Raw genomic sequence first — 20592 nt, 5'->3', positions numbered from 1 at the left:
TTGGCACAGGTGGAGGCATTTGGTGCTCACTACCAGCAAGTGGCAGACTTTTTCCCTTCTCTACACAAAATTAAAAGGAGGTTTCTCTTAAAATTCTGTGTTGCCATGAAGATACCTGGTGCCACCTGAACTTAATTTTTCTCAAACCTTGAGCTAACCAATGGGTTTTAAAGATCTTCACAACCCAGATAATCATCATGGTGTGATCACTCACCTAGAGCCAGACATCCTGGAATGTGAAGTCAAGTGGGCCTTAGGAAGCATCACTACGAACAAAGCTAGTGGAGGTGATGGAATTCCAGTTGAGCTATTTCAAATCCTAAAAGATTATGATGTGAAAGTGCTGCACTCAATATGCCAGCAAATTTGGAAAACTCAGCAGTGGTCACAGGACTGGAAAAGGTCAGTTTTCATTCCAATCCCAAAGAAAGGCAATGCCGAAGAATGCTCAAACTACTGCACAATTGCACTCATCTCACATGCTAGTCAAGTAATGCTCAAAAGAGAATTCTGAAGCCAAGCTTCAGCAATATGTGAACCGTGAACTTCCAGATGTTCAAGCTGGTTTTATAAAAGGCAGAGGAACCAGAGATCAAATTGCTGGATCATTTAAAAAGCAAGAGAGTTCCAGAAAAACATCTATTTCTGCTTTATTGACTCTGCCAAAGCCTTTGTCTGTGTGGATCATAATAAACTGTGGAAAATTCTGAAAGAGATGGGAATACCAGACCACCTGACCTGCCTCTTGAGAAATCTGTATGCAGGTCAGGAAGCAACAGTTAGAAATGGACATGGAACAACAGACTGGTTCCAAATAGGAAAAGGAGTACGTCAAGGATGTATATTGTCACCCTACTTATTTAACTTATCTGCAGAGTACATCATGAGAAACGCTGGGCTGGAGGAATCACAAGCTGGAATCAAGATTGCCAGGAGAAATATCAATAACCTCAGATATGCAGATGACACCACCCTTATGATAGAAAGTGAAGAAGAACTAAAGAGCCTCTTGATGAAAGTGAAAGAGGAGAGTGAAAAAGTTGGCTTAAAGATCAACATTCAGAAAACTAAGATCATGGTATCCGGTCCCATCACTTCATGGCAAAGAGGTGGGGAAACAGAGGAAACAGTGGCTGACTTTATTTTTGGGGGCTCCAAAATCACCACAGATGGTGATTGCAGCCATGAAATTAAAAGATGCTTACTTCTTGGAAGGAAAGTTATGACCAACCTAGACAGCATATTAAAAAGCAGAGACGCTACCTTGTCAACAAAGGTCTGTCTAGTCAAGGCTATGGTTTTTCCAGTGGTCATGTATGGATGTGAGAGTTGGACTATAAAGAAAGCTGAGTGCAGGAGAATTGATGCTTTTGAACTGTGGTGTTGGAGAAGACTCTTGAGAGTCCCTTGGACTGCAGGGAGATCCAACCAGTCCATCCTAAAGGAGATCAGTCCTGGGTGTTAGTGGGAAGGACTGATATTGAAGCTGAAACTCCAATACTTTGGCCACCTGATGTGAAGAGCTGACTCATAGGAAAAGACCCTGATGCTGGGAAAGATTGAGGGCAGGAGGAGATGGGGACGACAGAGGATGAGATGGTTGGATAGCATCACCGACTCAATGGACATGGGTTTGGGTGGACTCCAGGTGTTGGTGATGGACAGGGAGGCCTGGTGTGCTGTGGTTTATGGGGTCACAAAGAGTCGGACACGACTGAGCGACTGAACTGAACTGAACTGAATGAGCTGTGTATTTACCCTAGACTCTGTCTTTCTTCAAGTCAGTTCCGCTTAAGACTCAGAACCGATAAGGGCTCAACAAACCAGTTTGTTTTACTCATACATTGTTCTCCTAATCCATGTTAATGAAACTATATATCTACTTGGAAACCTGCCTTTCTTCAAGATTCATGTCAGTAGTTTTATGGCCTGGGATGACTCACCTTGTGCCAATGTTATCTCAAAATGCATGTTGTGGGTGAAGGGCCTGGTGCCAGTCTCTGAGTTTTGAGACATTCCTTTTTTCTAATTAGCAGACTGCTGGAGAAGGAAATGGCAACCCATTCCAGTATTCTTGCCTGGAGAATCCCATGGACAGAAGAGCCTGGCGGGCTACAGTCCATGGGATTGCAAAGAGTCGGACACGACCGAGCAACTTCACTCACTCACTTACTCAATAGCTATATAGAAAGTGAAAGTCGCTCAATCATGTCCGACTCTTTGCGATGCCATGGACCATATAGTCCATGGAATCCTCCAGGCCAGAATACTGGAGTGGGAAGCCTCTCCCTTCTCCAGGGGATCTTCCCAACCCAGGCATCATACCCAGGTCTCCCGCATTGCAGGCAGACTCTTTACCAGCTGAGCCATAAGGGAAGCCCAGTAGCTATAAAACATCTGGCTAGAAACTAGGAGGGGAATACTCTTTCTACCCCCTTCTGATGTCTATGTCAGAAACTTTATCTCTTTTATATTTTAATAAAATTTTATTACACAAAAGCGCTGAGCAATCAAGCCTCGTCACTGGCCCCTGCTTGAATTCCCCTCCTCCAGAGGCCAAGAATTCCAGCGTCTTTCACAGCTCAGCAACAACCTTTCACTTTTAATACAAAAATAATGGCACAAATTGCTTACCATTGGCTAACGTGAAGTTCCAGCTCAAGGCTGGTACATTGGCTCCGTGTACTCTCAGCACATCACCTGTGCCAGGAGGTGGAAATCCTGCTCTGAGAGGCTTGGGTCTGAAGTGAGTTGATCCCTTCATCCTACTCAATACCTAGTGATCTGGAGTAATGACTACCCTCCCCCGCGCCCCACCCCTCCAGTCCCTGGCCCAGTGGTGGTATCTGCTTGCAGATACTGATGAAGCCAGCTTGATATAGTTTGCCTTTTCCTAGACACTTAATTACACTAATTTTTATTTTCCAGTCACCTTGATATCCTAATAGAACATAGATATACTTAAAAAAGTCATTGCATTTGTATTATGAAAATCATATTCTTTGTAGAATGACTGGAATCTAGACTGTGAAGAAGAAAATAAAAATCCTATGTAATCTTCCATGAATAGAAAACCACTGGTAATATTTGGTGGATTCCTGCCAGTTATATATATATATGCAAAGCATAAGAACAGGTTTAAGAATGAAAATGGGATCATAAAATCTATCTATCTCTGTGGCCCTGTTTAAAATGTATTTCTCCCTTACCATTACATTAACATTTCCTCACATAATTAAATACTCTTCTATATCATAAGTTTTTATTAGTCTTCTTAGAAAGCTATAATTTATTTACTCTTTTTCTTAGATATACATGGAAGGCTGTTTCTAGGTTTTAAAGTGCTGATGTGAACATGAGTTATATATGTCTTTGTATTTCTATTTATTTCCTCAAGCAGAGTCTTTAAAATAGGGAATGTGGGGTGAAAAGTAACGAATATTTGAAGATTTTTGACCCATGGTGCCTTATTATTGGTTTTATAAGGCTTAATAATAATCTATATTTTCACCAGTATTGCACAAGAACTCAGTATTCAGCCCATCTGGGTCAAGATTTAGAATCATTAAAAAAATAGTTTTGCCAACTTAGTGAACAAAAACAAAACTCATTGTTTTGGGTTATTTTTTCACTATCAGTTGAGTTTTTCTTTCTCTACATTTTCTGTTCATTTGTATTCTTTATAAATATGTTAGCAAAGCACCATGTCTCCAAATATAATGTCCTATGCATATCTTTTCTTTCATATCTTTTTTTATTGATTTGTTAGAGCTGTTCCTATATAAAAGAACTTAACCAAATTTTTGTCATCAAATATTGCAAATATATTTATATACATATGTAGATATGCTCTTTTCTTTTGTATTTTGCCTGCATTTTGACTTGCAGAAAATGCAAGGCATTTTTTATTTTAATTACTTTAGTCTATTTTTTCACACCTATATTTAAATAACATAAAAATGTATTGATTTACAAGTACTGCTTTTCTGTACTCATAGTTCATAGAAGAATTATATTCAAACTACTCCTAAATACCTTTGACATTTGTATGTTTCCTCACAAGATCACTGGTTACGTCTTGGGTCACAGAGCAGTTTTTCTGGGCACATTATTGTGCTTTTGAATTGACTGCCAAGTATTTCTAGCTGCCTGCTGTCTGGGCCCATGATAGCATCCCCTTGTGGTTGGATGGGATCCTGTAAGACATTCTGAACCATTTACTCGTCAATGCCAGACCCACAGAGCTCTTCCTTCCCTCTGCATAGTAAGCAGCAATGTTCCAGATGTCAGCTCTGACCTCCAGGAGACTGTGGTGAGCAAAGCCTTCTACTGACTGTGATGGATGAGTCACGGATTGAGTAAAAACCTTTGTGCTTTCAAACCTCTGAACTTTGGGGGCTGTTTGTTACTGCAGCATAAGAGAGCCTCTCCTGACTGATACAGTTGGTCGTGTTCAGTTCCACTTAGTTTATATATAGATGTAACATTAAAAAACATACAGCATTTAAAAAACTCTCTGGGGACTTCCCTGGCGGTCCAGTAGTCAGGACTCTGTGTGTCCAGCGTTGGGCGTGAGGGTTCCATCCCTGGTTGGGGAACTAGGATCCTGCATGCTGTACAAAAACACCCTCCCCCCAAAAGGAAAAACCCCTCTGTATAATGCAGTCCCTGAAAATTTTATCCTGAGCCATAAGCAACCATTTGTGTAATGTTAGCACAGTTCCTATTTTCACTTTTCCCTAGATGTATATTCTGACTCTTGACAACTTATCCACCTACTGAATTGCTTTTGTTTTTAAAGTGTGAATAAAAGCCTTTTAATTTGAAAAACATTAAACACCACAAAAATTAGAGTACATAGTATAATGAATCCCCATGTATCAATTGATCAGCTTTGACAATAACCAGACTTACAGAAATTTTTAAAGGTTTTATGAGTAATATTTATTATTCTTTATTGGGGGTACATATGTTCTTTTGTATGTTTAGAAAGTCCCTCTCTGGCTCAATATCAGGGACTGAATTATATTCCCGTGTAGCTGTTTTATGTTTTCATTCTTTATTCACTTCCTTTCTGTAAGTGGAGTGTTGGGGGTGTGGGGTGAAGTCACAGAGTGCTTTAAATGAGGATGACGGATGAGTGGTTCCCTCCTGGGAGCGTGGTTAACTTCCGGAGAACAGCAGGCCATATCCACAGGGAGGAGTGGTTGGTCCCACTTTATGTCACTTCAGAATCAGCTGCTGAGACCAGGACTTGGGGGTGACCTCAGAAAGCACACGTGAGTACAAGATGGGAGTTGGGGAAGGCGTGGGAGAAAGGCCAACCAGGGGTGAGCTGATGAGGAGCCCCCCAGGCTCTGAAGACCCCTGAGAACCTTCCCCCATGATCTAGGCTGTGTGCACGGGGCCTGGGACCGCCCCCACAGTGCTAGCAGGTCCCAAGTACAAGCGGCACTGGGAGAGGCCAGCTGGTGATGGACAGGAAGCCACACCTGGGCAGGTGCAGCCGGACCACTGGATCCCAGAGTCTGCGTTGTGCCCCATGGGCTCCTCAGAGTTCAGCAGGAGTGGGAGGGGTGTCCGAGTCCCAGGAAAGCCAGACGAGGATGGCACTGTAGCCTCTGCATATATCCATCACTTGAGCCTGTGTTTCACTGCGCCTGCGGGTGCCTCTAAATATGGCTTCTCCTGCTGTACGTCCACCTTGGAGGTCAGGCTCCTCCGCCATCCTGTCTCTTTCTAGCAGGATCCAGACACACTGTGATGAGCCTTTCTGATGTCATGGGGGCTGTGGAAGGCTGACAATCACATCAATCTGTGAACCCAGTAGTTGGGTTTCTCCTTGGGTGCAGATGATCACCACCGTCAAGAAGGCTTATTTAAGGGGAGTGGGAGCCGCCTTGGTTTGTCCAGAGTTGGGGAGTCCCCAGGAAGTGGGGCTCTCAGTGCTAAAACCTGGAAAGCCTTGAGCAACCAGGGTGGTTGGCTACTCCACCTGAGGCTGGCTGGCACTTAGGAAAGGTCACTAGAAATCCACCAGCTTTTGCTCCTGTTTCTCCTTCTCAGAAATGAAAGGAGGGATTGTAACTGTGATAAGCATTCCACACAGCAGCAGCTGCCACTCAGGTGGAAACCTCTGTCTGAAACCTTCATTTCAGAGCCTGAATCAGGGCTCGGGGAGGCGTCACTGTGGCCAGAGGCCCAGAACTTGCACCACCACGTCCACCCGCTGCTCTGATTAAATTTCAGCAGGGTCACCAGGCCTCTCCTTGCTCATCTGGATTAATCACTGTCTCCCTGGGAAGCCTGCCCGCACCCCACCTCCGCTTCCTGGAGGGTGCCTTTAAAGCCAGGGTCTTGCAAGTGACCCCATGTACAATTCCATTCCAAGATCTCGGACCTATGTCCATGCCCTTTGCAACCCTCCCTGCTATGCTCAGGAAATAATCAATGCTTTGTCTCATCTGGGCCTCAGACATTTTCTGTTGCTTCATCTTTAAATATTCCTAAGGTGTTCCCTCTGATAGCAACCCTGCGGTGTGATTAATAAGAGGTTGGGGTATAGTCATCAGAGCCAAAGATGGGCCAGGGTTGCCCTGGGTACATTTCCTTAAGGTGTGGAAAGAAGTTCATGAGTCAGTTGTCACATTCAAGAGCCTCCAGTGGTCTCTGAATTCCTCTTCTGGTTGTCAGAGTGATGTCACATGCTGTGCCCTGTATCCACAGGCCTTTGTTCTTCATCAGTCTCTCTGCAAGGGCTACATCCTTTTCTAATCAACAAATGCATCACCTTGTTGGTCCTTTATTACCCGGAGAAAGATGACTCCAAGCTCAACTAGGCTTTGCCCAAGCTGCACTCTGGAGATTGTGGTAGATGGTAGTGGCTATTGCCCGTATTCCTTCGACCTTATGGTTTCTTGTGCACTAGAGGTCTGCAGATGTCAGCACAGGCATGTCTTCGTGTAAGGGATTTCTCCCAAGAGGCTGAAGGCTGCCTTGCACACCTGCCCCAGGGGTGAAGGTGCCACTTGGGAACCATCTCAACCACTGACTTTTCTGCCAGCTACCATGCTGCTAGCTTTAACGTGTGTTCTGCAAAGTTTCCCAGTTTTCCCGAGGGATTAAGCTCCAGTTAATCCCAGCTGGGTTCCAGCTTCAGTGGTAGCTGACTCGAAGACAAATCCTTTATTGGCCCCTTTCTTCCTGGTTGCACCTCCCCGCTCACTCCTGGCGTCCCATTCACCTCCCAAAGTAACCACCTGAACTCAGGGTCTGTGTCTGGGTTACCCTGAACTGAGAAGTCAGTTCCTGGCTATCATAATTCAGGGATCTCTGTCTGGCACCTACTCTCATATGTAATGTGAAGAATGTCTTTACTGGAAATTCAGCACGTAGACCTATAAAGAGGAAAGACGGGAAATAGAGGGGGAGAGGTTTCCCTCTCTTCCTTCATGCCTGCTCCTTGCTTCCTCCCTAAAGTGTTTACTGAGCAAATTTAGGAAACACTGACTTAAATCCCTAAAGAGCCAGGTAGGTGATGTGCATGTGAGCAGCAGTTATCATACGATTGGGAGTGGTGCTGTGGCAAATGGTACATCCCTGAAAAGTTCTCTTATCCTCTGTTTCCTCTTTTTTAAAAAAACAATTTTTTATCTATTTGTGCATTTGGCCACCCTATGCGGCCTGCAGGATCTCAGTTCCCCAACCAGGGATTGAAGCCACGTCCACTGCAGACCCCCACCAAACCACCGGGTAAGTCCCTCTTCTTGCTTTTCATTGTTACTATATAGGTGAAACAAACCTGTCTGCAAGATGCTAAAATTCAAAAACAAGCGTCAGAACTGCTTTAGTGGAATAGGTAATTGCCTGACACCTTTGTTTAGGTGCAAGTGAAAGTCGCTCAGTCGTGTCCTACTCTTTGCAACCCCATGGACTATACAGTCCATGAAATTCTCCAGGCCAGAATACTGGAGTGGGTAGCCATTCCCTTCTCCAGGGGATCTTCCCAACCCAGGGATCGGACCGAGGTCTCCTGCACTGCAGGCAGATTCTTTACCAGCTAAGCCACCAGGAAATCTATTGAGGTAGAGATCACCTTTCAGGGGGTGTTTTCCTTTAGGCTGGACCAGACAGCTGAGTAATTGGGAGGAAGGCTGTGCTCATGTGTAATAACCCATTGCTCACACAAGTCTGTAACCTTGTCCAAAAATATTTTTACCTTGAAACGAGGAAATAGTCTCCCACAGTTTGAGGGAGATTCAAATGAGAAACTGTGTGTTTTTTACCACTCTCCACTTTGTAAAATATTTACATGCTGTTGTCTGACGATAAGTCATAACAATTTTTTTTTTCTCTTAAGTTTCGGTGTACTTGGCATGCTTTGCAGAATGATCACACTTGAAAGAGCCTTTTTAATTGCACCAGGGGACATCACAGATGGAAGAGAGAGAACTCCCCTGCCTGGGGATGTGAGGGAACCGTTCAGAAGCTCCTGGAGAATGACAGGAGCCGCCCTGGGAGGTACTCCATTGAGCCCATCTGCATTGTAAATTCCGACCCAAATGTCACCTCCTCCCTGACTCTTGGCCTCTGGGTGTCAAAAAAAATTGCTTCTCAGTAAAGTCCGTGTCTGATGGGGAGGGGGGTGTGTTCCCCTGGGTCCCTGCTGTCACCTGATCCTGGGCTTGATGGGCAGCCTTCTCTCTCCTTCCACACCGTGAATAACTCAATAAGGAAGTAGCTGTTGATGTGTCAGAAGTCTCACTAAGGGTCTGGGCACTGAGGTGGGGTAGCGGCATCACTTCCTGCCCCACCCCCAGTGCTATCAGTAACCCCTCTGTATACTGCGCTGTGCCACTCCAGTGTCAGGGACCTGTGTGGCGTCTCAGACCTGCTGAGAGCGGGGACAGGGCACCACATCACCCGAGGGCAAGTCCAGTCCTGGGAAAAGACTAAGATGACTTAGACACAATGACGACGTGCCCTGAGGAGTGGGTGCAGTGGCATCAAGGGTGATAATCCAGTCCCTCCCAGGGACAGGTGGACACACCTAGCCTGGAGATCCAGTCCCCCGCCTTCCAGCCAAGGCCCAGGGATTGGAGCGGAGACAGTCTGTCTCCAGGATCCCATCTGAATTCTTGAACCACAGAGTCCACAAGCCTAGGGAAACGTGCTGCTTTATGCCTCGGAGTTTGGGGGCAGTTAATTAAGGGTCCGTAATGACCCTGACAAACACTGGTGGTTTGCGGGGCAGCTCCCAGGGCCCAACACTTGCATGTCCACCTCACATCTGGTGGTGACCCCAGGAGAAATGTGCCGTTGTCACTGTTTTACAGGCAGGCACACAGACACTGTGAGGTCAGGTCAATTCGGACACTCAGACCCTGAGCAGCAGACCTGGGGCCTGAACCCAGGGAGACTCTGCCCCGGTGCCTGGCTATGTTAGGTAGCAGAGGACTCTGCCCAGGGATCCCAGAGACCACCTCCTTCTGCTCCCCAGGGGCTGCTGACCTGCGCAGTGACCCCGAGGCTCTGGCTGCCTCCCTTTGAGATACTGCTTTGATCCCTTCTCCGTGGCTCTGTCCATTTCTGGGCTGACTGCAGTGACGGATGGCTGAGCCCAGCCAAGGGAGCTGCTGGATGCAGCTCCCCTGCTGTGCCCTGAAGCCCCCTGGTTTGCACAAAGATCCATCTCTCCCGGGGCTGCTCCCAGCCATGCCTGTGCCGTGGGGGCGCTAGTCCAGCCCCTCTGCGGGACCCTTCTTCCCCACCCCTCTTCGCAGGGGCCAGGATAGCCTCGCCCTCTGAAGGGCCCCTTTGCCCTCCTTTGTCTTTCACAGGCGACTCCTCCAATAAGTCTGCACCTTGAACCCCATTTTGGGGTCTGTTTCTCAAAGGACCTGAGTGACGGCACAAGGTGTCAATTCCCACTTCCACCCCTGCCCTGCCCCTTGTTCCACTCCATCATTACCTCCTCTCTATTCCCCATCCCCCAAACACCTCATCCCACCCGGTCCCATTCTGCCCCATTCCCTGGAGGACACAGGAGTGACCTTACCTTGTTCACGCCATCCGCCATCGCTTGCAGCGTGAGCTCCCGGGGCCCGTCCACCGTCTTCCCGTTGTCGGTGGGGCCCCAGCTGGCGCTGTAGATGTCGATCAGCTGAGGCATGTGGCTGATGGAGGAAGCCTCGATGATGTCCGTCATGAAGGGCTGGTCCAGCATCCGGATACCTGCGGACGCACGGGGGCAGGGTAGCACTGTGGGCGGGTCCGGGTTCACAGGAGACAAGGTGGGGATGGGAGCTAGTTCCTGGATGTGGCTGGGGGGTCTGCCACAGGTCCTTGTGTCCTGGAGTCAGTGGGGTGACCCCGAGTCCAGCCTCACACAGTGGGGTGATCGGGGGTTAGGAAGGTGCACAGAACCACCCACCCCATCTCCCTGCACCTCACCCACCCCTTTCCTTATGTACCTACTGGGAGGCAATTTTATACCCCTGACAAAAGTTGCTAGAATTCCTAAATGAGGCCAGTTTCTAAGTGGAAGCTTGGCCTCCAGGGACTGGGGGCTAATGGAGGACACCTTTCAGAGGAGAAGTAAAGTTACTGTGCATGACAGTGTGGTGGGAGGCAATTGCTCTTAGATATTTGAGGAGAGATTCTAGAGGGCAGAGGGCAGGGATCAGGGGACAGGGGCAGAAGGAGGGTCAGGAAGAGGAACTCTCGGTTGCATCATAACTGAGAAGGGGCTTTGGGATGACAGAAATGTCCAAGGGGTGATTCTAAAGTATATTTGAAATGGGTGCAGGAGACACCCCTTTCTCCCCTGGGTCACCTTTGTAAAGTCTGTGCTACCCAGATGCCTGGAAGGAGTGACTTCCTCCTGGGAGCTTTTCTTTGATTGTGTGATTGTGCGTCTGTGTGTCCAGGGACTCTGGAGGAAGAGGTCCTCCGTTCTCAGGCCTGAGCACCTGGGGAGCTGGGGTTCACATCACCCCCCCTCCCTGGGACTGCTTAGAAAAAACCTCTTGGGGGTTCACTGAGCAGCAGCCAATGGAAAGGGGTTTTGTTCCTTCATCATTACCCTCAGAATATCGGCTGTTGGAAGCAGTATTGTTCTCTGCTCCATACACTGTTTCAAGTCAAGGAGCCCAGAGTGTTGGTGAGTGTTGGTTCGTCTTCTCACTGGAGCTTGGAGTGAAGGCCTGAGCTGTAGACAGGCAGAGCCTGGCTTCCCACAATTCTTACTTGTCCCCAGTGGTCCGAGGACTTTATTACACAAGGGCCAGCCTGAAACATGGTGTGCACACCAATTTAAAGAAGGAAGATTCATGTATGTTGGTTACCTATGTACCTGTCACCACTTCCCAAAATCTACAGACAGTTCCTGAGAACTAACTGCTGATTGTTGAACAAAGTTAGGGACCCGCCTTGATTTTCCTTTTCTAGTTGCAGGTAAGAGAGTTACCTGTCTTAAAGCCAATTATAGGATCATCTGGAAAGTATTTCCTAAATACTGTGCCTGGGCCACTTTTTAGTTGATTTTCCCCCAGAGAGAGATAACAGGTCCAGATTTTTCCATCCTCTACCCATAAATCAGGTCACCATTTTTGCCAGCGTTAACTAATTATTAGTTAACATTCTTTCTCCTGGAAAAAAATCTCCTACAGAATAAGCATAGTCTTTGGTTTGAACTTTCCAGAAGCTAAGTCTTATGGTTCATTTCACTAGGGATAGAAAACCTAAAATTCCACATTTTGCTTTTGGTCCAACTATATTTTGCCCATTAGGAAAAAAAAAAAAAAAGAAAACCTATTCAACAAAGGTGGCCAACAGTTTATGGAATCAATTGAATAGCACAGCTTCTTCTCCTAAGTCATGTCCACTTTGTGGATGGGGAGACTTTGCAGGGAGACTGGTATTCACTGCCAGGAGAAGACTCAGATGGTCTTGAAGTCATCCAGTGCCCAGATGACCAGCCCCGAGCAGCCTGCCTCCACAGGGAGGAGGGAGAAGTTCAGCTCCGGCCAGAGTGGGCCTGGACTGCCCTCCCTGTATCTTGTCACTGGCTGGAGCCCTTTGCCCTCTCTCGGCAGCTCCTGTCCTCTGCCTCTTTCCCCTCCATCCCACCCTGGCTGCCTTGGTGATGCCCAGAATGCCAGAGCTGTTGTGCGTTCAACTTCTGACTGCTTGGCATCTAGGGAGGCTGGGATGGCCACAGGCTGGGAGCCAAGTTCTCATTCATATTCAGGGGCCAGGCCCCGGGCATTCTTTTAATCTCGTTAAGCTTGGGAGGAATGAGGTATGCATGAATTGAATGAGATACACGATTAATGTTTGCAGGCCAAGACTGAGGCTCAGGGTGACCCAAGGGTTTTCAGGGAGGGACTCTGTCCTGAGTGCTCTAGGAGCTACCGAGTGGGGGCCCGGGGAGTGCAGAGAAACAGGGAAGCCCAGGGAGCAGGACTCAGCATCCTAGTGTCTGCAAAATGCTCTGCTGGCTGATGCGACATGATGGCAAGACGACAGGCCCGTCAGTGTTCCTGTCCCACCATCAGGACTCGCGGTGACTCAGTGGTTCCTCCTCCCTCCCAGAGTCTGAGCCTCTCGCCTGCTGCACTGCTCGATTGCAATCCTGGCCTCTAGGGCCTTCACAGCCCACGGATTTGTGCTAAATCCTCTGCCTGTCCTCTTGTTACGAAAGGCGAGCTTGTATGGAGACCACAGCAGGTACATAAGTTTACCTGCTCTGTCTTCAAAGGAAGGCAGGTAAGGCCAATGCCACTTGGCCTGGTCCCCTCCCGGGGCCGCTCTGAGGGGCTCCACAGAAGTGATGCTACAGGACCCACCCTTGAATCATCCCCTGGTTATTCTGCACACTGGCATCATGATCTGCTATTATTGTGCCTGTTTGCTCCTGGTCTGGGCCTCCCCCTTAGACTCAAAGCTGCCTGAGGGCAGGTGTCTTGTCTTCGGGCTCATGGCTGCATCCTCCCGCCCTCAGCAGGACTGGCACACAGTAGGTCCCCTGGTCATGACTGTTGAGTCCTGGAAGGGACTGAAGGCAAAAGACAGTATCTCCCAAAAGGCTTGATGCAGTTTGAGCATTTTTAATACTCTCAGGAGTAAATATCTGACAAACTTGCAAGAAATATCAATTGAAGAGTTCATGTCCATTTTTTGGACTTTGTGAATTTTGTATAAGACGTTTTCAATTTTGATTATTTTGTCTTGAGCCCTTTGACTGAAGATGCCAAACATTGGTTTAAATGGTAAAACTAAGGAAAGAAATAGGCTGTCTTCTTAAAGAGTTACTTTGATAAGTGTGTTAGTCGTTCAGTCGTGTCCAACTCTTTGTGACCCCATGAACTGTAGCTCACCAGGCTTCTCTGTTCATGGGATTCTCCAAGCAAGAATACTGGAGTGAGTTGCCACTGCCTTCTCCAGGGGATCTTCCTGACCCAGTTATTGAACCCGGGTCTCTGGCATTGCAGGCAAATTCTTTACTGTCTGAGGCAGCCATGTTTAAAATTAAAAAAAAAAATGGAAATTAACTTTTCTCTTCAAAATTTATAAAGTAAATAAGTGGATAAGGAAATGTAAATAATTAAACTTTCAAAAAAATTGAAGTTGGACAGCATCACTGACTTGATGGACATGAGTTTGAGCAAGCTCTGGGAGTTGGTGATGGACAGGGAGGCCTGGCATGCTGCAGTCCATGGGGTTGCAAAGAGTTGGACATGACTGAGTGACTGAACTGAAACGAAAGTTTTGAGACAGTGCTAAGACTTTGGGACATCTTAAATGTACAGGTCTGCATGTTACAGAGAATTTACTGTATAGGAGTTGGACTGATTGGAATTTTCCTCCCTTCCTGCCAAGTGTTACCTGGAAGAGGTGGAAACAGCTGTGCTCATGGAAATAGGCAACAGAAATCAAAGAGAGAGCTCATCTTAAGGAAAAAGTTTCTAAGAGTCACACGTGCAAAGGCAGAACAGACTTCCTGTGAGGGAGTGACTTCCCCATCACTGGGGGCATGCAAGTTGTTGATACATGTTAGTGCAGGGGCCCAGGCTGCTCTGGGTGCTACATTATTCTACAGTTTACTAGCTGTGTGGTCCCATGTTCAATTATGTTTTGTAAAAGAGGGATAATAATATATAGTAAACATGTTCATGTTCTACCAGGTGGTGCTAGTGGTAAAGAACCCGTCTGCCAATGCAGGAGACCTAAGAGATTCGGGTTTGATCCCTGGTTTGGGAAGATCCCCTGGAGGAGAGCATAGCAATCCATTTCAGTATTCTTGCCTGGAGAATCTCATGGACAGAGGAGCCTGGCAGAGGAGTCCATGGGGTGGCAAAGAGTCATGCAAAGAGTCAGACATCACAGAGTCATGCAAAGAGTCAGACATGACTGAAACGACTTAGCAGGAACACATATATAAAATATGTAACAATGTATGATAAAGTTGCAAAGAGAGTAAAGTGAGTAAAGGGTTTTGTATCCTGCCTTACACATTGAAAGAGTCAAAATGTTATTATTATTGTTGTGATCATTATTATGTAAATGCCAGTGGGTCTTCAGAATAAGGCAACTTCAGAGCCCCTAACAAGGAAATGATAATCTACTCCAGTATTCTTGCCTGGAGAATCCCATGGACCGAGTAGCCTGGCAGGCTGCAATCCATGGGGTCGCAAAAGTCAGACACGACTCTACAGTCCATGGGGTCGCAAGAGTCAGACATGACTTATTGACTCCGAGAGAGAGAGAGAGAGAGAGAGAGAGAGAGAGAGAACGAGAGAGAGCGAGAGAGAGAGAGAGAGAGAGAGAGAGAGAGCGAGAGCCCCTACAGTCCATAGGGCCGCAAAGAGTTGGACTCTTGAAGCAACTTAGCACCCAGAGCTAAGAACCCAGAGCTCCTTTGGGACGTTGTCCCCCTAACTCAACACCTTGAGACTTGCGGTGATCTTGGTTGGCCACCAGGTGGCGCCCCCAGACCCCAGCTCAGAAAGCTCCCGAAAAGAAAGATTCTCTAGAGGGCACAGGTCGCTTAGAATGAAAACCAGCCAACTTTTGGAACTGATAGCTCATTTAGAATGAAAACCAGCCAATTTTTGGAATTGATAGCCAGGATGAGCAAAATGTTTCCCCAAGTCTGTAAGGTAGCATTCTGCTTCTACTGGGATTCCTGAGCACCTCTCTAGGGGTTTGTCAGCAAGAATTCCTTCTGCTCTTCTAGGAGAGTTCAGAGGTCCCTGGGATGTCTAGATGCACACAGCATGGGACTGGACCTGCCTGGCTCTGAGCACTTAGGACCCATAGGAATGGATACAGGGAGTTAATGGATACTGGGTTAAAGGAGTGGAAAAAGGCGGCTCCTTTGCTCAGGGTCTCTGTGTGGCTGCAAAGCCTCCCTCTGGCTCTGGGCTTAGTTTCTGGATTTTCAGAGTGGTGGTGTGAGACCTGTGAGCTGTCGGGGTTCACAGACACCAGTCAGGTTCTGTCTTTGAGGTGCCAGGCTGCACTCGCTCGCCTTGGGGAATCAGAGGTCAGTCAGAGGCTGGCACACCCCACCTGGCCCTGCCGCCCCGTCCGGGGTGGGGGAGGGGTGGGTCTTTCCCTGGGGCGTGGCCTCTGCCTTGGGGGTGGAGCTCAGCCCACGTGAGCTGCAGGCTGGATAGGCCAGGGGCTTATGGCTGAGGACCCCTACCTCTCCACTGAAGACAGAAGGGGGTTGGTGGTTAAACTCCCAGCCTCCTCCCCTCAGGGAGGGCAATGCTGAGGGGGTGTCCCCACAGTCCCCTGAACCCCAGCTCACCTACACACCCTCTGTTGGTCCGTCCTCCCACTATCTTCCTTTCTCTTTCCCTCACTGGCTTCTCAGGGTTGCCTCCTAAATAAATTCCTTGCAGCCAGATCCTTGCCTCAGGTTTGCGTTTAAGGAATTCAAACAAAAAGAGCAGGAGAATTAGATACTTTGGGGCTTCCCTGGTGGTTCAGATGGTGAAAGAATCTGCCTGCAATGCAGGAGACCGGGGTTCAATCCCTGGGTCAGGAAGATCCCTTGGGGAAGGGAATAGCTACCCACTCCAGTATTCTTGCCTGGAGAATCTCATGGACAGAGGAGACTGGTGAACTACAACCCAATAGGGTTGCAAAGAGTTGAACACAGCTGAGCGACTAACACTCAAATGCTTTCAGAGCACATATTACAAGAGAGAAAAAGAAGCTGATGGAGAAAAAGGCCCCAATGGATCCCCGAATGCCATGAACTAATCGCAAGTCTTAATTTTTGCGGGTAGTAGTTTTAAGAATCCTTTGTTCAAAAACCCGGTTACTGCGGGCATGAAGAAAATTTAAAAACTCTTTGGAAAACCTCACTGTTGAGTGAGGAATCTAGGTTTGAAATTTTCTGTTGCCTCCACTCTGGCCTGTGAATAGGAAACCACCCCCCCCCCCCCCCACCCATTCAGATACCAGCTGAGGTGTGAGCCTGGCTTATCAAATATTAATTGAGTGCTATATTTTCCCCTGAGCTCATAGCAGCCTCTGACGTTTTGATGCCAGCTTTTTGGAGGTTCACCAAACACAGAGCATTGAAACCCAAGGGGCAAAGCCTCCCTAGTTACACTTCAGAACGCTCAGGATGTATTCTTCTATGAAATTCAGCACCCAACTCAGGCAGCCTGCTTAGCAGACAGTGTTGAAGGAGGTTAATGATGGATTTGTATAGGTTGCTCTTGCTTTATTTAGGTCCTTGGAAATGCAAGTGTCAGCATAAAGTATGTTTATGGTTCCATTAAATCACCAGAAAAAAAAAAACCAAAAAAAAACCCACATCGAGATGGTTGTTAAAAAAGAAAAACAAGGTTGGGTGACTCAGCCTGGATAAATTAAGAACCAAATTTAATGCAAAACTTGGAAAGAATGAGGAGCCACTTCATTCTCTAGCATCTTATCCCCTCATTCGTTTTCTCTCTCCCTTTCTTTTTTGGCAGGGAAGGTGTTGCTTTCCAAGTTTCTAGTGACCTGACACCCTCGGTTTCTGAAGACCCCATAAAGGGAAATTTGTTAAACATCTTTCCTGTAGAACTTAATAAAAAGATTCTTCTAGGTAGAATATTTTCCCTTAAAAATAAGATGCTTGGTATGAACAAAACAAGCCACCAAAAGCATTTTGAAGAGTTTGGAGTATGTTTACAATAATTTGTGCATTCCTCCTCATTTTCTACCATCTCTGTCTGAGTCCTATTTACATCTTATGGATACGTGGGCAAAACCATACTTTGAAAATATAGGGAGCCCTCTTCCACTGTTGATGGGAATGCAAATTGGTGCAGTCATTATGGAAACAATACAGAAGCTCCTCAAAAAATTAAAACTAGAGTTGCCATATGATTGCGCAATCCCACTCCTAGGCATACACCCAGACAAAACTATAAGTTGAAAAGATACAGGTGCCCCAGTGTTCACAGCAGCGTTATTCACAATAGCCAAGACATTGAAACAAACCTAAATGTCCACTGCAAGTTGAATGGATAAAGAAGATGTGGTATATACATATATATACACACACATACACATAGAATGGAATACTCCTCAGCCATAAAAAAGAATGAAATAGTGCCTTTTGCAACAACATGATGGGCCGAGAGGTTATCATGTTAGGTGAAACAAGTCAGAAAGAGAAAGGTAAATGTAACATGGTACCACTTATATGTGCAACCTAAAATATGATAGGAATTAACTTATTTATGAAATAGAAACAGGCTCGCAGATGTAGATAGCAGACTTGTGGTTACTAGGGGGAGGGTGTTGGGAGGGGAAGGACTGGGAGTTCGGGATTAGCAGATGAAACTATTATATATACGATGGATGAACAGCAAGGTCCTACTGTATAGCACAGGGAACTGTATTAAGTGTCTTGTAATAAACCATAATGGAAAAGAATATGAAAAAGAATATATTTATGTGTGTATATATGTATATGGGCTTCCCTGGTAGCTCTGCTGGTCAAGAACCCACTTGCAATGCAGGAGACCCTGGTTGGATTCCTGGGTCAGGAAGATCCCCTGGAGAATGGATAGTCTACCCACTTCAGTATTCTTGCCTGGAAAATCCCCATAGACAGAGGAGCCTGGTGGGCTACAGTCCATGAGGTTTCAAAGAGCTGGACATGACTGAGCAATTAAGCGCTCATGCATGCGTGTGCATGCACACACACACACACACACACACACACACACACACACACACACACACATAACCAGTCACTTTGCTGTACATCAGAAATGAACACAACATTGTAAATCAACTATACTTTGATAAATTTTTTTAAAAAAGATATTAAGGATACTGATACACAAAGAGTGCAGACAGGACAATTCCATTCATATAAAGTTCAAAAACTGGGAATAACCCATGTTTGCTGTTAGAAGTCAGAGTCATGACTGTTCTTATGTGTTTGGGCAGCAACTGCGGGGTGCACAAGGAAGGCTTTGGGGTGCTGGTAATGTTTTGATTCTTGATGGTTACATGTGTGTGGTTGGCTTGTGAAACTTCATTGACCTGTGGGTTTATGATCTGTGCACCTTAAAATTTTTAAAGTTTACTGATATTGCCATACAGGTTAAATTAAAAAATTTTTTTTTTCATCCTTGCTAAATTGTACCAATCCCTGCTCTCTTGCTCTCCTGGGAGTTTTTGCCGGGCCCTGGCCAGGATGGAGACTGGGTGTGATGCCTCCTGGGGATGTTTGGCAGGGATGGGACAGCCTACCTGCGACCTTGGACCCATAGGCCACGCCGACCCCGCAGATGTTATTGTTGGCAGCCGCAGAGACCTCCCCGGCACATCTCGTCCCGTGGCTGCGGAGAGAAGTGAAGACGGGTCAGACAGAGGGTCAGACGACTTGGGGAAGATTTCTTACATTCTATCAGTTTGATTCTTTTGAGTGGTTCTGTTAGCCTGGAGCCAGTCCAGGCCACTGCATCTTCCGTCTGTGTCTCTCCTCTCACCCCTTCCACCTCCCAGCCGCCCTTGGCTCATTTCTACCGTGAAGAGTCTTCTCAGAACATTTCAACCTTGAAAGGTGATCTCTACTTTAAAATCTGAAGTGTCTTCCTGCAGAAGGCAGTCATAGGCTTTCTGCAAAAATGAAACATGAGACTGACAGATTGGTGCTAGTCGAAATAGCTGACTTTTTTTGAACAGCTGCAATTGTGGGCTAGTGTTTATTTTCAAGGCTGGTTCTGGCCACCAGACAGTGAATGCTGCCTGTCAGCTGTGGGACAGAGATTATTTACCTTTGTTGGATTCTAGCCTCCTTTAAAGCTTCCTTGGTGGTTCAGACGGTAAAGAATCTGCCTGCAATGCAGGAGACCTGAGTTCAATCCCTGGGCTGGGAAGATCCCCTGGAGAAGGGAACTGCTACCCACTCCAGTATTCTTGGGCTTCCCTGGTGGCTCAGATGGTAAAGAATCCGTTTGCAATGCAGGAGACTGGGGTTCGAACCCTGAGTTGGGAAGAACCCGTAGAGGAGGGCATGGCAACTCACCCCAGTATTCTTGCCTGGAGAGTTTTGGACAGAGGAGCTTGGTGGGCTACAGTCCATAGGGTCGCAAAAAGTCTGACATGGCTGAACGACTAAGCACAGCGCAGCTCCTTTAAGATATTATATGCTACAGACCTCCACCTTCCTCTGGGAATCAAAAAAGCCCACACTGGCAACGTTTCACATTCAATTTCAAGGGCTTCACAGAAACTTTGAGGCTGACCAGATTAAGAACCTTGGACAGTCATTAGATCCATCTTTCTGAAGTTTGTTGGCCTGAAGCTTACAATTCTGAGCAAGGCCTTCTTAGGGCTCATGTTCTAGACACTGTCATACGTCCAAAGGCAGAACAGGCCTCGTTGTGAGGGAGTGAGTTCCCCATCGCTGAAGGCATGCAAGTTGTTTGCTCATGTTAGTGCAGAGGCCCAGGGTGCACTGGGTGCTACATAGTTCTGCAATCGACACCATAATTTCATTAAGCCTCTCCTTTCTGCTCCCTTTTCCCTTAGACCAAAGGAATCCAAACAGTTCTCCCTCCTGTGAGCACTTGCCCTCCCCTGAACCAGGCTGCCTGGTGGCTGGCTTGGGCCCACGGGATGCAGTGGAGTGCGCAGAGGAGCTTGGGCCACGGACAAGGCCACGAGGGGAACATGACCTGACAGCACCCCAGGGGAGCCCCTGGAGGTCTTCTTCCTCCAGACCCAGCCAGTCGCCCCGTCAGCAGCACATGGAGAGAGACAGGAGCCCCACCTACGTTAACAGGATGGTGAGCAAGCAAGCAAGCGTTTGCTCTCTTTTAAGCCACTAGGTTTTCGGGCCTTTTGTTAAATGGCAACGGAACCAAGCGTAAGCTTGAAGTCAATCAGAATGTGTGTTTGGACCCCCAGCAGCATCCCAGCTGTGGAGGAGCCTAGTGTTCATTTCCCTGCAAGCCACCAGCCCCAACCCTGCAAGGCCCTGCTACTGCTCCAAGAAGCAGCCGGATTTGAAGTCGGCTAGAACAGCATCTGCGTGGCCCTGGAGGGGATGGTGGTGAGGGC

At 47.2% G+C, this 20592-nt stretch overlaps 1 protein-coding gene across 1 annotated transcript in view; it reads right to left on the bottom strand.

Moving 5' to 3' along the window:
• PCSK2 (proprotein convertase subtilisin/kexin type 2) overlaps positions 1-20592 on the bottom strand; it is a 232919-nt gene that overhangs the window by 19147 nt on the left and 193180 nt on the right. Inside the window, exons 7-8 of the mRNA XM_043884819.1 lie at positions 18778-18866; positions 10058-10233 (exon numbers count right to left, since the gene is read on the bottom strand). Of these exons, the coding sequence (XP_043740754.1) occupies positions 10058-10233; positions 18778-18866 (265 nt within the window). The remainder of the gene's footprint in view (positions 1-10057; positions 10234-18777; positions 18867-20592) is intronic.

Source organism: Cervus elaphus, chromosome 23 (genome assembly GCF_910594005.1).
Source record: "Cervus elaphus chromosome 23, mCerEla1.1, whole genome shotgun sequence".
Taxonomy (NCBI): Eukaryota; Metazoa; Chordata; class Mammalia; order Artiodactyla; family Cervidae; genus Cervus; species Cervus elaphus.
This window is presented reverse-complemented; position numbering and strand designations above follow the sequence as displayed.